This window comes from Cryptomeria japonica, chromosome 10 (assembly GCF_030272615.1).
Source record: "Cryptomeria japonica chromosome 10, Sugi_1.0, whole genome shotgun sequence".
NCBI lineage: Eukaryota > Viridiplantae > Streptophyta > Pinopsida > Cupressales > Cupressaceae > Cryptomeria > Cryptomeria japonica.
In genome coordinates this window covers 429,802,231-429,818,968 of record NC_081414.1, presented here as the reverse complement: position 1 = coordinate 429,818,968, position 16,738 = coordinate 429,802,231, and the positions used below count along the sequence as shown (strand labels likewise).

Here is a 16,738-nt window from a genome sequence, read left to right as displayed (position 1 = left end):
TTGTTTATATTATGTGCATGCCTGTTTAATTTGGTTTTACTTGTTAATGTTGGTAGCAGGTCTGAGGAGAAAGGTTTAACATTTACATCCATTGTATCTTCTGACTTCGGATCAGGGGTATCCTGGGGTTTTGCCAACTCATATAGGTAAGTGCAACTTTTACATTTTGACAATTGAAGTTATTTATGAGAATGTATCCATTATGTTATTCGTGATTGGAAGGATAGTACATCAGATATACAAGAATGGCAAGGCTATCTAGTGTTTTAGTTTCAGAAAAATGAAAGGTTAAATAATAGAAAAACAGGCCCATTACATAATACTGAATTTGATATAGAAACCATAGGAAAACTATAGTCCAATGCAATTCTTGCAGGGATACAGGATTTTCTGAGGTAAGTCATAGCTCTTTGCTTTCAATTTGATGGCTATTAAAGTACACACGGAGCTTTCTGTCCTATATATAGTAGTAGAAGCTTTCACACACACCTTCTCTACATAATTCTTATACCTTTTTATATCCTTATACTTCTACATGATGTGATGTCCACTCCTGATTTTTTTTTGTTTGAAAACACTGAAGTTGCTGCCCTGTTTCTTTTATTTCAATAAACTATGTTATGATTTTTCTTTGTGTTCTTTCAGACTAGATAGAAGATGCAGAAAGGGTTTCATGTTTGTTTTCATTCATCATGTTTGAGATGCAAGAGATACATTGCATATTCAAAGAAGTAATTTCGCTTTCATGTGAAAATCATAACATAAATGATGCAAATCATAAAATATTCTGAAATTCAGACCTAAGTAGGCAAATCAGACTTGGTACATTCATCTAAGGGCATATTTTCAGGTCTATACAACAGCATGCCTGATTATGCAATATCCCACAATTGGCATGGCTCCCTAGGAGGGGTGATTTTCTCCTGGAAAATCAGACCTTCTTCAAAAACACAAATGAATACTCAAAGATGGCGCTCAGCTGTGAGGAATCTTTGGAAACAACACCCTGAACCGATCTTCAATTACCAACGGAGCTACAAACAATTAATACTTCCAGCCATGGCAAAAAGAGAATTTCCAGAATAATAAAATACATATCAGACCTCTGAAAAAGTGTGCAAACATCTCCAAACAAACACCCAAAAGAAGCAAATCATCAAACACTCTAAACCCCAAACACACCACACTGAAATCTGCAAACCCACTTCAAAAAACACTGAAAATTTTCATTCTAACTCCATCAAAATGATAGAAATCAGGAACTCTGAATATCAATGTGACCCTTGAAGTAGAATTGCTCCTTCCGGCTAGCGTGGATCTCTCACCACTGAAACGAGCAAGCAAAGATGAGGGTTTTCATCCTCAACTAGCAGAAAATTAAACCTGGAAACAATCCAACAACATCCCATTATGTTGTCAAAGAAAAGATTTCCAAATGAGAGCCCAAGAGGTGATTATATAGGAGAGGGAAGGAAATTAGGGCAACCAAAATTGAAATTGCTTTTCCCTCCAAGAAACCCCACGCCCATTCATGAGACTTTTTAATTTATTTTTAATCTCATATGCCTCCCTTCCTAGGCATCCACTTTTGGAGGCTAAGATTTAACCTTTGAAAAAGATAAATTTCTTAATTCATGGCATTCCATTAAGACATAAAAGGCCCCCCTTTTAAAACAACGTTGTGCAACTAGGCCAAGGAGTACAAGTCACTTAAGTCATAAAGTGAGAATAAAAGAGACTTGGGTGATTAAAATCAAATTATATTTCTTTGAACATAATAAAACTTCACCCATCGTCCAAATATGAAATACTACATTGCTGGAGAAATAGAGGCTGGCCCAACTGCTAAAAATAGTAATTGTGTCCAAACACCAAACTGGCCCAAATTGAGATACATTGAGATTCACTATAAATAGTAAGTGCTAAAAATGGCCATTGCTATAAATAGTAACCCCTGCCAAAAAGCACTGAAAACCACCACTAGACCTTGCACAGGCCTTGAGTCCCCTAACCAACTCCACTTAGCCTACAGGAACTTTGTAATAGGATAATGGACTACCAAACTGATCAGATGCAAGAAGGGGACATTACATATGAAAGGAAATGTCACTTCAAAAAGAATTGACCTTATGAATGGACATGACCTTTTTGTACAAACCTGTTAATTTTTTTCTTTCATAAAAATTATCACTGCCCTCATTTAAATTGTTTCCTTCATAATAATAATTGCTGCCCTTCAAATTATATTCACACCTTGTAATCATAATTACTGCCCTTTACAAACTCTATCCCCTTTTTTTTAATGAATCTCTACCTTTCCAATAGGAGACTCCACTTATTAATAAATGATCGCAGCTCTTTAACTTGCCTTTATTAAACTCCAATTGCTCACTTTTGTCTTATATGGGTTTTGGCTTATATAACTTTGCCTTATTCTCCTTTTTGTCTCTTTCTTGCCTTTAGGAAACAAACTCATTTAATCATTGCTCCTTATTAGCTATTGCTTGTTTATTAATACTTTAAACTCTGCCTTCTATTAACCATTCACTTCCTTACATAGTTGCAACTTCTTAAATATAGACTGTTGTCTTTATATTAATTTAATCACTGCCTTTTTATATGTAAATGTAACCCTTGTCTTGGACGATTAAATACAAAGTGGTCTTTTATAATGATAAACTTCCTCACGAGGTTGGCTAAGTGAATATGCATCTTCAACCATCAAGAATATCGATTTTTGGTCAATGGCCATTTATGATTTACTATTTCTTCTATTGACAAAATGCTTTGCTTGGCAACAATCTTGTTTATGCAACTTTGACATGAATGACAATCTCCAATAATCTTACTTTCCCATCTTTGTCATCAATGATAACAATGTCTTCTTACCTTTGACATCAATGACAATGTTTCCAATAAATGGCCACTCAAAAAATAAACAACAAAATATGTGATTCCCTTTTCAGCTACATCAGCATAAGGGAAACAGCCCCCTTCAGTATTCAATAAAGTTCATCCAATTTATCTTACGTCAATCCAACCAGCATCAATTGAATTACTATGAATAAACAAGGGTAACCTTTCAAGCTATATAGCCCATTCTAGCAAGTACAATAGACAGGTAAGACTCTCGCAACATCATAAATTTGGAAGTGTTATCGCACGACAGCCAAAGTCTATAGGAGAGTTAAGGAATAGTATGACAATTTTGTAAATGATGTTCAATTTACATTCAATATGCAAGTTATATTCTATATTTTTTTCTTGTTCTATATATTACTGAATTAACATATGAATCTGACTATCTTCTTTTGTGTGGCAGGTGAGAGGAGCATTTATAAATTTCAATGTCCATTCTCACACATACCATTTGACATATATAGCGGGCTGGGTACGGTCAAGCGATGCCTTGACCGACCATGTCTTTTGGACATGGCCGATCAAGACATCACTTGATCGTGCCCCTTAGCTATAACAAATAGTATATGGCGTTTATTAACCAAGCGGTGTATGTTTATATTTCAACACTCGATAACCATCGATGTATACCAATCGATGTATGATTATATTTAGCACTTCAAAAGCTTGCCTTAACACCCGATATCAATCGGTGTGTGTTTATTATACTACCCGATAACAATCGGTGCAAGCATAAATTAACATCGATACTAATTGATGTTCGGTCTACCCGATAATCATTAAATTGGATTTGCAATGGTTAACCCGATTTGATAATCAGTGAATGCAAATAGTGTAATAGATTATCAAATCGGGATTCTATGATAATGAACAGTTAAGCATCATATACAAATAAAGAATGTTTATCAATTGAGGGCTTGAGGTTATTCATTTTAATAATCGATATGATAAATGATTGAATGAGAGACTTCATTTATCTCTCATTCAATCATTTATCTTACCGAAGCTATTTATGCATTAACAAATTTAACATTAAATTTAAGCAGTTGGTATATAGACTTTTTATTCTCCCAAATATTGTGATCCCCTTCAGCATGGATGACATCAACTATATTACGCCTTCAAATGTGTAATGTCCCCTTCTCGTTGATGTCCTTCCAGTGGTCCATTAGCCTATTCCTGAGACCTGTAGGCTAGATGGAATGAAGAATGAGGGTCAAGCATTGATGAGGCGAGAACTTACTATTTTTAGTAAGTTAGGGGTTGGCCATTTTGGTGATACGGTCCTACTGAGCTCTCCATGCTCTGTCACTGGGCGCGAAGATCATGCTTTTCGGAGCAGTAGTTTATGACTTACTATTTGTAGTAAGTGGCAGTATGGCATATTTCTATTTTTGGCAGTGGATAGGGTCTTGATCCTGCAACAGTTCAGTGGTCTTCCTGGCTCAGCTTCATCCTGGTTTTGACAATAATCAGTATTTGAGTCATAAGTGATAATTAAATATTATTTCCTTATCCTAAGGTTTAATATTTAATTAATTTGATTATTTTTACTACTGATTTATTGGCTTTGGAAATGGCTCATAATATCTCCTAAGTGCTAGGCGAATTTTATGTCTAGAAAGGGACGTCAAATTGATAATGGAGATATTATTTTATTTCACCTCACATGTTTACTAAGTCAAGTCGTGGTCCTTGACTTACTTGGCGTGATTCCTTGTCTAAGTCTGGTGCCATCCTTGGGTAAAGGAAATGCAAATGAAAAAAGTGAATTTGGGCGAATTTGTGTGCATTTGCATTTGGTTTTGGGGAGTTGAAGTTATAAATAAGAGCCTTGGGCTCCATTTTGTGGTATCAAATGAATTTGCATTGTTATGTTGCCGAATTGGCGATTGAAAAATCTAAGCTTCGAAGTGTGGCTTCCTAGCTAAGTCTCAGTTTCGTACTTGCAAGATAATACCTAGCTGTGTTCATGTATTCCCAGTGTTGTTGGTGAGTGAGTTGCAGATTGTGGTGTGTTTTGATTGAGATTGGAGTGTTTTCTAGTTGCTGGTCGCGGGACTGCTGAAAGTGTATTTTGCTCACACCTCTTGGCCAGGCGATTTCATCATTCTGGGTACTAGCTCATCCTTCCTTCCTACCACTGGCGATGCATATTGTAAGTTTTTAGCATCTTATTTTGAGTGTGGATTTTTATATTGAACATCGAACTTCCCAGGTTAGGCGTTGGGTTTAGTGAATGCATTGGGAAGTGTGCAAAATAAATATGGCCGTTTCGATGGCTTTCCTTGGGTTTGTTTTCATTGTGGCAGGTATAGCAATTGTTTAGAACAGATTTTGGGCGAATTGGGTGAGTAATGAGAGAGTTATGAGTGTTTTAATGAATCCATAGGCTGCTGGTTTTGCAATTCCAGCCTGCAGATTTTTGATGTTTGCAGAAATTTCATGTTCTTATTTGGATGTTCAACATTACTCTCTTCTCACATTATCTTGATTATTGTAAGGTTAAGTAGTAGTACTACTAACCAATTCTGGCTTGTAACTCTCACCCCGCTGAAAAGTGGAAGAGGCTGGCTTGCTGCCTATTTTTCAAGTAAATTGTAATTCAGTCCTCCCACTGCATAAGTGGTTGAGTGATGTTTGATTGTAATGGTCCTCTCGTTGCATAAGCGGTTGAGTTGAGATTGTTTTGTAATTTCAGTCCTCTCGCTGAAATATCGCGGTTGAGTGATTCGTGCCTTTGTATGTTTCTCTTAGCTGGTTCACTGTCAAGTTTCTTGCATTCCCGCTGGATAAGCGGAAGGGGCTGGCTTGCCGCCCAAGCATTGTATTGTTTCCATTTATTTGAAGCTAACGATCCCCTCAACACCGTATGCTCTCACCTTCCCACATTGGGCACTTGGTGATCAGAAAGTGGAAGGGTTGCATTTTCCAGCAAGTTTTCAGTTTATGTTTTCTAACCTTAACGGGTTATCTGTTTGTGGATGATTATTATTGGCCTAAAAAACAAAAAAAATAACTGGGATATTACAAAATGCTTAAAGAAACTTTCAAAATAATTACTACTGTTTGCTATGCTGAATATACAAATTATGGTAGATATGGTAAATGGTATGACCACCCTAGTTTGGCCCAAAATTTAATAAATGATTTACCATTAAAATATTAAAAGGAATATAATCTAATCTTTAGATTGGAATATTGCACCCTTTTTGCACAAATGTGAATCCTGAGTAGAACCACTTCAATTGGAAATTGAGGGGGTTTTCATCCTCAAGAGTGGAGATGAACAAAATGCTCAAGCTTTGTAAAAGCGTTTGATACCAATAGCAAGGATGAATATTTTTTCCTTTCCAACCCTTCTTATAGCCTTCCTTTTTTAAAAATTATCAATTTATCTTTTCCCACAAAAAATCATATCCAAAGGTGTTCGAATATACTTTTAGATAAAATAAATAATTTTGGCCCACTTTAGAGAAAAATAATAATATTTAAGTCATTCCTTTATAAAATTACAAAATAAAGTTATTGGACCACCTAAAATATTATTATTAATTTATCTCCCTAAATTTAACCCTTAGCCAATGGGAAATAAAAGTAGGCTACAAACTCCTAGATAACTTAATTCTAGAAAGGGTACATGACATGCCTGGCCTTGCTGACCTGGGGACTCTGATTAGTAGTGAGTTTCTGGCAAGTCCTGCAACTTGGTTGAAATGCTTAATTTGATTCCTTAAGCTAAACTTTGATGGAGCTTTGAGGGGTAAACTTGGTCTAGTTGGGGTGAGGTGTGTTATACAATACTCTCAAGTGGAGGGTGAGTAAGGGGGGATCTTTCTTTCTTGGCCCCAAAACCAATAATGAAGCGAAATAGGTGGAGGTGGTTGAAGATCTATCCTTAGTTGATTTGATTGGATGCATGAAGTTTATTGTCAAAGGCAACTCCTTGGTTGTGATTAGAGGACTTAATAAAATATGTTGTCCTAGCTGAGAATATAGAAATCTCTAGAAGGAAGCTCTTGGTCATTGTTGTCATTTTATGACACCCTTGGTCCATCAATGAGAGCTGATCAGAGATATGTTCCATGGACCAGCGCTACCCCAGTTGATCAAAGAGAAAGATAGTGGAGTTATGAAGTGTGAAGTGTTTTCTTGCTTGGAGGAAGTTCCTTCCTTAGCCTTTTCTTTCTTCCCCAGAACTCCGGAACCCCGAGGTTCTGAATTTCCATTTGCTTCCTTTTCTTTCATGTTCCCCGGAACCTTGAGGTTCCGAGGTTCCTCCCTTTCCTTCCCCCTCCTCTTCTGTTCTCCTGAACTCCGGAACCTCGAGGTTCCGAAGTTCCTTTCCCGGAACTTCGGAACCCCGAGGTTCCAAAGTTCCCTCCTAGTCTTCTCCTTCCCAGAACTCCGGAACCCCGAGGTTTTGAAGTTCTTTCCTTAGGATTCACTTTCTTTTCTCCTGAACTCCGAAACCTCGAGGTTCCGAAGTTCTTTCTTTTTCCTTTCCCGGAACTTCGAAACCCCGAGGTTCCGAAGTTCCTTTCCTAGCATCTCCTTTCTCCTTCCCGGAACTCTGGAACCCCGAGGTTCCGAAGTTCCTTCCCTCCTCGCCTTTTCTCTCTAGTTCCCCAGAACTCCTGAGGTTCTGAAGTTCCTTCCTTGTCTTCCCCACTTCGGGAACTTGAGTTTCCGAAGTCCTCGGACTTCCTTCCGGCTTGCAACACTTTTGGATGGCGTGATCAACACTCAAAGCTTTAAATGCTCCGATGACTTTTGTGACTTGTGCACCTTCTTTTGTGGAGCTACATGGGTGCATTTAATAATTTTGGCAGGATTTCCATCAAGAGAGGTATAGGGCCATGCTTGTTGTGGTTACTTATGTCATGTCTGCATGCTCTGACTTTGGAATGTCAGTCAATCCACCCTTCTCCGGGTTGCATTTTGAGGGTATGGCTAGGTTGCTTGCATGTACAGAAAGTCAGGTGCATGCACTTCCCTGCACTCCCAGACTGACATTTTTCTGCACACACAAGGGTCATGATCACTCTTGTAACCAATGTTCTATATAAAGGCTGTTAAGCCTCATTGTAAAGGGTTCTCTCCCTGCTAGCTTGAGCTATTCTATGCTCTTTCACTTCTCTTGTATTTATCTTTCATTTCTGCAACTGTAAGTTTGGCCATTGGCCTTTGAATGAATTGAAATTGCTATTCTTGCCTTCCTTCAACTTATGTATGCTGTGTATGCTCCCATACCTTCATCATAGGTGTATGTTTTGTGGCTTTTCTCTCATATATGCTGTGTTAATTTTATTCTGAGTGTGACTTGTGGGAATCCTTCTCCCCTCTTGACATTCAGCAAATTCTAACCTCCATACAGGCATTGGGGTCATTCATACAATTGAAGTTTGTGCATCTCCTGGGTATTTCAGTTGATTCTTTGTGTCATTTTGGGTAGGGAGAGAAACAATCTCTTATCTTGGTGCATTTTTCATTTTAAGCATTTTCCTCTTCCCTTTTCCTCTGCAAGTTGTTAGGATAGGCTGAGTAAGTTTTGAAGTGTTGAGTTGGTTCAACACCTGCACCTGGATTGAGAAGGAAGCCGGCCTTCTCCGGAGATTCAACCCCCTTGCGCAAGGTCCTACACTTCGGGGTTGTTTCCATGTTTCACAAGGTTGCTGAGGTTATAGCTCAGCAAGGGTGCAAGCTTTTGTGATAACAGTCATTGAAAATGTTTGAATTGCATTTTCTTCACCTCTTGCCTTAGCAAATACAAAAGTTTGTTGATCTTCTTGCCGATGTTGAGATTGATCAGGCTCCCTTCTTTGCCCTGGTTAGTGATTGTGTAAATTCTTGGTCTGCCTTAGGTCGTCTTTTTACTTTAGATGTGCCTCCTTAAGTTGTGTTTGTAGTACTTATTGGTTTTGGGATTTCAGATCTAGTCTTATCTTTTGGTTGGCACTCTTTTTCTACACACACACACACACACACAGAGTTAATGTAGTTGAGTATAGGACGGATGAATTATCATTCTCCTTGTGTGTTTGAAGGCTTTAGATGGATCTGATTTTAAATAATGTCTTGTTGGGCTTTGCATTTATTTGGTCTTCTTTGTTTGGGAGTATGTTTCATTTTCTTTTCTTTTGTGCAATGGTGCTTGTTTTGTTGCAGGCAAGGTAGCAACTTTAATAAAAAATGGTTTATATTGTAACGATAAATTTGGACAAAAAAAGGTCAATTAAAAAAATATGATAGATGATAAATTTAAAAACTTACTATTTTATAATAATTTTTTAAAAATGCAAACATTCTAAATACTTTAAACTTTGAGCCTATGGCATCCGACTTTAATACCAAAAAAATTTGAATCTTTGTTATGATAAATTTTTTTAAATTGTGTTCTTTTTAAATGTGGAATGGTTTAAAATTGTCCCTCAAACAATTATTATTCGTAAATCTAATACAATATCTTTTAAAATTCTAATTAATAACTATTTTGGTAAAAATTTCATTGGATAGAGATCGTCTTACCAACTGCTTACATTTTTCTAAATTATAAGATGCTTTAAAACTTTTTCAAAATGAAGAAGATACTTGTGGAAAATTTCTAAATTAAAGATGCTTTAATTTATTTTTGTAAATAAATAGATGCTTATCTTTTTCCCCAAATATGGGCCAAAAAGTTAAAGGGTAAAAATAACAAAATTTTGTATAGTTTCCAAATATATTCAATTCATAGTGCCACAAAATATTAAATTTTAGTCATTTATTTACTATAATTTAATAATATAAATATTATTTCTTAATATCTACTTATAAACTTTATAGAATAGGAGAAAAATTATCTTACTAAAAATCTTACTGTATAACCATAAATGTGTTTTTAAATGATGAGGTAAAAGAAAGGAACAAACTAGGTAGCTTTGCTAAAATCTACCTTATTTCTTGACGGTGGATGTAAGAATGGTGATGAGGACTTTGGGGTGAGTTTGCAATCCTGTCTATCTATAGGTGTGATCTTTGAGGTGTTTATGCAACATTTTCTGTTGTTTGGATATGGGGGTTCGCAAATTGCTTAAATTTGGATTGGGCACTAAAGATTTATGGAACTCATGTATTTTCTTTCCTAGGTATCAATTGCCTCTGATTTCATTTAGAGATTGATGATGCTGTTGCTGCACAAACAAATCAAAGATTTTGTGCTGTAGGTTTTGCTTCCTAACTTTGAAGTACCTCTATCTTCTTCTAGTGCTGAGGAACTTCCTATCATTGGCATGTTGATTCCAGTGTGCTCAAGCAGGTGTTGTTGGCTATTTTGAGAAACCATGGGAACATTTTTGACTTCTACATGGACCTAGCAATGGTGGTTAAAAATCTTGTGGCATTGCACAAGCATGGAAAGCTAGTGATCACTAGTCTGTTATCTTTGCCCTCTCTAACAGAAGGAGTTTGAACCTCTAAAAGAACCGAGACAATGTCGATGGTATAATTCAGGCATTTGGATGATTGCAAGCATAAATCTATGTTAGGGTAGGGAGAAGGCATTGGTGGGTTTGTAGGTGGGATTGGTGGCTATGCGCACAGTGGTGGTGATGTTTGTACTCAAGGTGTTGGTGCGTAGGGTTGGGCTGTAAAAGCCCTAGAATGCAGTCTAATGTTTGTTTTTGTCTTTGTTGGCCAGGTCATCATTGTGTTTTGTATTATTCATTTTTTCAATCATATAGCCTAGTCAGGTCTTCTTTAGCTTTTTGGTCAAAGCTGTATGTTTTGTTCTGGCTTTTATCTAATTTTGTCCAGTTAGTTAATCATCTTTTTTCATTTTTTATAGATGAGGTCTCAATAAAACCCACTGATCAGTAAAGAAAAAATCACTGGTTGCTACAAACACAAGGATTTTCCTTTTGTATTTCTTACATAAGGTTGCATGAGGAATAGAAGCAAAGGATACTGAAAAGTCGCAATTCTATCTAGCATTATTTAATATCTAGTATTTATGGAAATTGAAAAGAAAAACAAAAAAAGGGCCTCATAAATGAATTAATTGGAACTTTGAATTGGATTCCCGAAAATGTGAATATGAGTGATCAATGGGAATGGGGAACATACTTGAGGGAGTTGATTTTGTGTTTTTACTCTTCCTTTCCCTTCTTTATACTTTTCTTCTCTATTTTTCTTCTCTTGTGATTGCAAAGGAATATTGGTTGGGATTTTTAAAGGTTTTTTAGGTTGAGGGGCCTTGGTGGGCTCTCCTTTTAGGTTTAGGTGTAGCGTAGGATTTTATAATTAATATTTTGCTTTAAAATAAATAAATTAAATGCTGTTTATTTTGGACATTGGGTATGCCTTGATTTCCTTGGGATGTTTCAAGGTCCCCTAACCATTCCAAGAATGGAAAAGCATCCCCGAACATCTCTCGGAGATGTCCTTAGGGTTGTCCCCTTGTTGGGGTCTAGGTGGTAGGAATGACAAGGAGACATTTTGTCCTTGTCATGCTGTTCATGAGATGTTTGCATTTTGGGGGACGCATATAAACCTAAGGGATATATCCTTGAGGCACATTAAAGTCTATACTCTAGACTTGAGATTGCTTGATTGAAATTATATAATAAATTCGATTCTATTGTATTAGTTTGTCAACATCTCGAGGCTTTTTTCTATTTTTTAAGAATATTTTGTAATTTTTTATTTTGAGAGCTTTTTATAGGTTTCTACCACTTTAAACCTAGGTAATTGACTTTCTTTTAAATTTTCAATTTGTCATGGCAGGAACATGCAATTGCTAGTATGCATTTATATTGATGAGTGCTTTTGTGAGTGTTCCTTATCACATGGACACGGTAGGTTTATAAAAGTACGCCCGAAGTTCAGGTTGGGAATTAGTGTTCACATAGGTGTTTAGGTTAGCTATAAAGTTGTTGACAAACAACTTAATATTATTGTTAGATTATTATGATATAATATATTATTAGTTGTATGAGAGATTATAGGTATGTGAGTTGTTAGAGCAACTCATATTATTAGGGAGTGGTTCCTATAATGTAGGAGATTAAACTCCTATATAAGTTTGTAATGTATTAAGCGAAAAATGACATTGAAATAGAAATTATATTATCGTGTGCACTCCAAAATCCAATATGGGATCAGAGCAGGACTAGGTTAGTTCCCTCAAGGGAATGCTCGGGAAGATGAGAGTATGCAAGATGTAACTTTTACAAGATAGTGTAATTGATAGTTGATAGCTGATATTTTAGGTGAGTGTATTGAATTTTTTTATGTTGTTTAGCTATTAAGAGTCCATTGTTATTTTTGTCTGTCCATTGTTTTATTTGAGGCTCCGTCTATTGTTATTTGAGAAGAAGAGTTGTTCTTTTATCACAATATCTTGTGCTTTCTGGATCCCACTAACAATCCCTCCTACTTTGAAATATACAGCCAAGTACATTTTAGATTGACTCTATTGGAGCAGCTATATATTAGATTTGTGTCGTTGCCACAACCTGCAGAGCTATTAATTACTAAATGTGGTGATTGCTGCTGCAAAAATGATGCCATCTTACCAAATATAAGTGCCCACTAGCAAACCGTATAGCGCTGGGCCAAAAATCTTAGCATTTGAAATTCACAAGTTAGTGGTGGAGAGAGGTATCATATATCAGAGGTGATGTAAGTGTTTGCTTGTGTTGAATGTGATCGAAGACACTATCTCAATGCTCTGCATCTTTGTATTCAGAAATAAATTGTAGAGCTTAAAGTTCCAATGGCGAAGATTATCTGTGATTTTTCACTTTCCATTGGGTCGACACTTCCCTGGGGATGTTGGACTTGATCTATGCTAGACGTTTTAGCGCATAAATTAAAACTATGCATGCAAGGACTGGATCCTAATCTTGTGATAGATTAGATTATTTTGAGCGATCGGGACTAACGTTAAGGTGTAGTTGTTGAGGTCGCCATTAGACTTGCCATCATTCTCACAAATTTAGATGATAATGATGATAAGCTTGTGGTTGATGCACATCTCTTGCTTGGCAGGACAATTTCAGTGAAGGACAAGATTCTCCACACAAAATTTGGCATAAGAAGAGGCTAAATAGTGTGTTGTTATATTAAGAGGTGTTATCATTCATGTTGTGCTCGAGTGTCATAAGGGAGAGTGCACATACTTTAGAAGCGGTGTTCAGCTGTTGGTGAATATTTGGAGTGTTTGATTATTGTTGTCACAAAAGTTTGCACCCTTGCTGAGCTATCAACTCAGCAACCTTGTGAAACATGGAAACAACCCCGAAGTGTGGGACCTTGTGCATGGGGGTTGAATCTCCGGAGAAGGCCGACTTCCTTCTCAATCCAAGTATAGGTGTTGAACCAACTCAACACTCCAAATTCTACTTCTAAACCTATCCTAACAACTCACAGAGGAAAAGGGAAGAAGGAAATGCTAAAATGAAAGGAGGTGATGCACCAAGATAAGATATGTTCCTCTCCCCACCCGAAATGACACAAAGAATCAATTGAAATACCGTGAAGATGTACAAACTTCGGTTGCATGAATGACCTCAATGCATGTATGGAGGTTAGAACTTGCTGAATGTCAAGAGGGGAGAAGTTTTCCCACAAGTGACACCTAGAAATAGGTTAACACAACATATATGTGAGAGAAAGCCACAAACATACACTTATAATGAAGGTAAGAACACATACACAACATGCATAAGTTGAAGTAAGGCAAGAATGATGATTTACACTCATTATAACGCCAATGGCCAAACTTACAGTTGCAGAAATGCAAGAAAAATACAAGTCTTCAAGAGAAGTGAAAGAGCATAGAATAGCTCAAGCCAACAGGGAGAGAACCCTTTACAATGAGGCTTAACAACCTTTATATAGAAAACTGGTCGCAAAGGAGAGACCATTGGTTAAGGAAGAGAAGCCTTGACCCTTGTGTGTGCAGAGGAATGTTAGTCAACGAATGCAGGGAAGTGCATGCACCTGACATGGTGTACATGCAAGCAACCCGACCATACCTTGACAAGGCAATCCCAATGGTGCAGGAGCACCCTTCTAAGGTCCTCCTCCTTTTGGTTTTTGTTGGTGTTTTGCTTCTTTAAGAAGCCATTGTAAATATAATAAGAGCCATGAGCTCATTAGTCTTAAATAGGTCCTAGGTTCTCTTTTCTTGTGGAGGAGAGGTTATGTGTGCCATTGATGAGTTTGGGGTCCTTTTAGCATAGTGGTGTCCAGAGGATAACCCAATGTAGGCCTAGGAGTCAAGAAAAGCAACTTTGCAAAAGTTGCTCAAAGGTTGCAAAAAGTTGCATGACAACTTTTCAAAGTTGTCAAGCAACTTTTCCACCTAATAGGTCAAAACCCTTAGCTTAGCGTGGAGAACCCTAATTTTGGCACACAGACCGAGGAAAGGATACTATATATAGTTTCAAACCCTAAAATGATGGGTTGGATGTTAGTTTTGTACGGCCCAAGAAAAGAGACCTTGACTGTGACTGTAATTTTGGTTGCCAGTCGGCACAAATGGAGCATCAGAGAGTGATAATGGATTGATTTGCAGACTAAACTGTGTTGAAAGCTTTGTGTTGTGTTTACTCTTCCATTTTGAGCATTTAGTTTTAGAGTGTTGTGCAGGTTTTGAGTCTTTTGTAAATATTTTGTAAAACACTCTTTCACTGTCCAGTTTTGGACTGTTTTGAGTCTATGGGTTAACAACTCCTATCCCCATTGTGGAAACACCATGAAACCATGGGGAATAGGAGTGCAGACCCTGTACATTACCTCAGAGCAAGCAAGGCCCTTGAAGATGTAGGGAAGCCATCCAAAGACCCACTCCTAGGCGAGACTGGACAGTGCCCGGCTAGGAAGGGTAAAGGTTGCAGAGGTCCGTGAGAGCAAGGAAGGTCAGAGGAGGATGCACCCTTTGGAGCAGTTGTAGAGGGGTGTGTGGAGCACCATTGGTGAGAAGGAGGAGCTTCCACCAATCCAGACAAGGTGGTAAAAACACTAAACCTTCACTGTGACCCTGGCAGGCCTAAAAAACCCTCTTAAAAACCCTTAAAAACCCCAAAATTTACCCAGGGCAGTGTACGGACACTTGGAGTCCCAAAACCTGGAAAATCTTTGAGCTTTTGCCAATTGAACAACAGTCCTTTTGGGGAGTTTCACAAGTTGGGTCATCGTTTGCAAGAGGGAGCCCTAAAAGTCCGGAATGGAGGCCTAATTGGGCTCATTCCTTGTAGCCCTATTTTGCAGGATAGAGGCAAAATTGTGAGATCGGTAACAAATAGGAAGGCCTAAACCTCTTGGGGGCACATGAATGGATGGTAAACCATGCCTAAAACCTGTCCTATCCTTGCTAGGACCTAAGAAGGTGTAGGACAAGCCAAACCCTTATGAGCCTAAATAAGGGTTCTATTGAATCTCATGAGTAGGTGAGACCTTAGGAGAAGCATTGCAAGTTGTTGGTGGGTGGATTGGGCAAGGTCAGGGGATTCCACAAGAAAGGGAAGTCATAGAGACCCTAGGGTGTAGCTAGAACACTTGGTGATCCAAGGAAGGGATCAAAGAGCATAGACTAGGCTAGTCTATCCCATACCCATTCCCATCACCCAAGAAGAAAAGTACTTCTAGAAGGTGGATTGCTTGACATTCCAAAGTCAGAGCATGCAAGCCTAACACGAAGGTCAACAAGTAACCATAAATAAGCATGGCCATGTACTCCACTTGATGGAAATCCTGCAAAAATCATTAAATGCGCTCCTGTAGCTCCATGAAAGAAAGTGTACAAGTCGCAAGAGTTTGTGGAGCATTAAGAACTTTGAGTGTTGATCACGCCATCTGGAATTGTTGCAAGTTGTCGGAAGTTGGAAGACTTGGGAAACTTGGGTTTCCAAAGTTTGGAAGGAAAAGGGATTTAGAACTTGGAATTTTGGGATTTCAGGGTTCCGAGGAGGAAAGGCTTAGGAACTTGGGAATTTCGGGATTTCGGGGTTCTGGGGAGGAAATGACTTAGGAATTTGGGAATTTCGGGATTCCGAGGTTCTGGGGAGGAAAAGGCTTAGGAACTTGGGAATTTCGGGATTCTGGGGTTTCGGGGTGGAAAAGGCTTAGGAACTTGGGAATTTCAAGATTCCAGGGTTTCGGGGAGGAAAAGGCTTAGGAACTTGGGAATTTCGGGATTCTGGGGTTTTGGGGAGGAAAAGGCTTAGGAACTTGGGAATTTCGGGATTCCGGGGAGGAAAAGGCTTAGGAACTTGGGAATTTCGGGATTTCGGGGAGGAAATGGCTCAGGAACTTGGGAATTTCAGGATTTCGGGGTCCGAGGAGGAAAAGGCTTAGGAACTTGGGAATTTCGGGATTCCAGGGTTCCAGGGTTTGGAAGAGTTGGGAAACTTGGGTTTTTGGGGTTTGGAAGACTTGGGAAACTTGGGTTTCTGGGGTTTGGAAGACTTGGGAAACTTGGGTTTCTGGTGTTGGAAGACTTTCGCCTCCCTACAAGACAACGATTCACATTTCAGGATTCCCTTATTTCTTTCCTTGATCAATTGGGGCAGCATTGGTCCATAGAACAATCTCTGATTGGTTCTCACTGATGAACTAAGGGTGTCATAAAATGACAACATTTTGACGACCTCTGCGTGATGCTTGCCTGCTAAGCATGAAATCCAGAAGCCTTAGGCATCCATTGGGCACTGAGTCACTAGAAGGACCCAACAACATGTGCGTGTCAACACTTGGAGGGAAGCTGGAAACTAGAGCAAGCACCCTCTTAAGGAGAATGCAACAAGTGCAAAAACACTTATGAAAGAAGAAACAA

The 16,738-nt window shown here is 38.2% G+C and overlaps 1 protein-coding gene across 6 annotated transcripts in view; it reads left to right on the top strand.

Annotated features, from left to right (window-relative positions):
• LOC131075666 (uncharacterized) overlaps positions 1-16,738 on the top strand; it is a 103,193-nt gene that overhangs the window by 45,717 nt on the left and 40,738 nt on the right. For 4 of the 6 annotated variants that reach the window (XM_058012523.2, XM_058012539.2, XM_058012548.2 and 1 more), the window contains exon 3: positions 60-146. In XM_058012523.2, the coding sequence (XP_057868506.1) occupies positions 60-146 (87 nt within the window). Of the gene's footprint in view, positions 1-56; positions 147-16,738 lie in introns of all 6 variants that reach the window. The other 2 variants (XM_058012514.2, XM_058012529.2) reach the window with 1 other exon arrangement.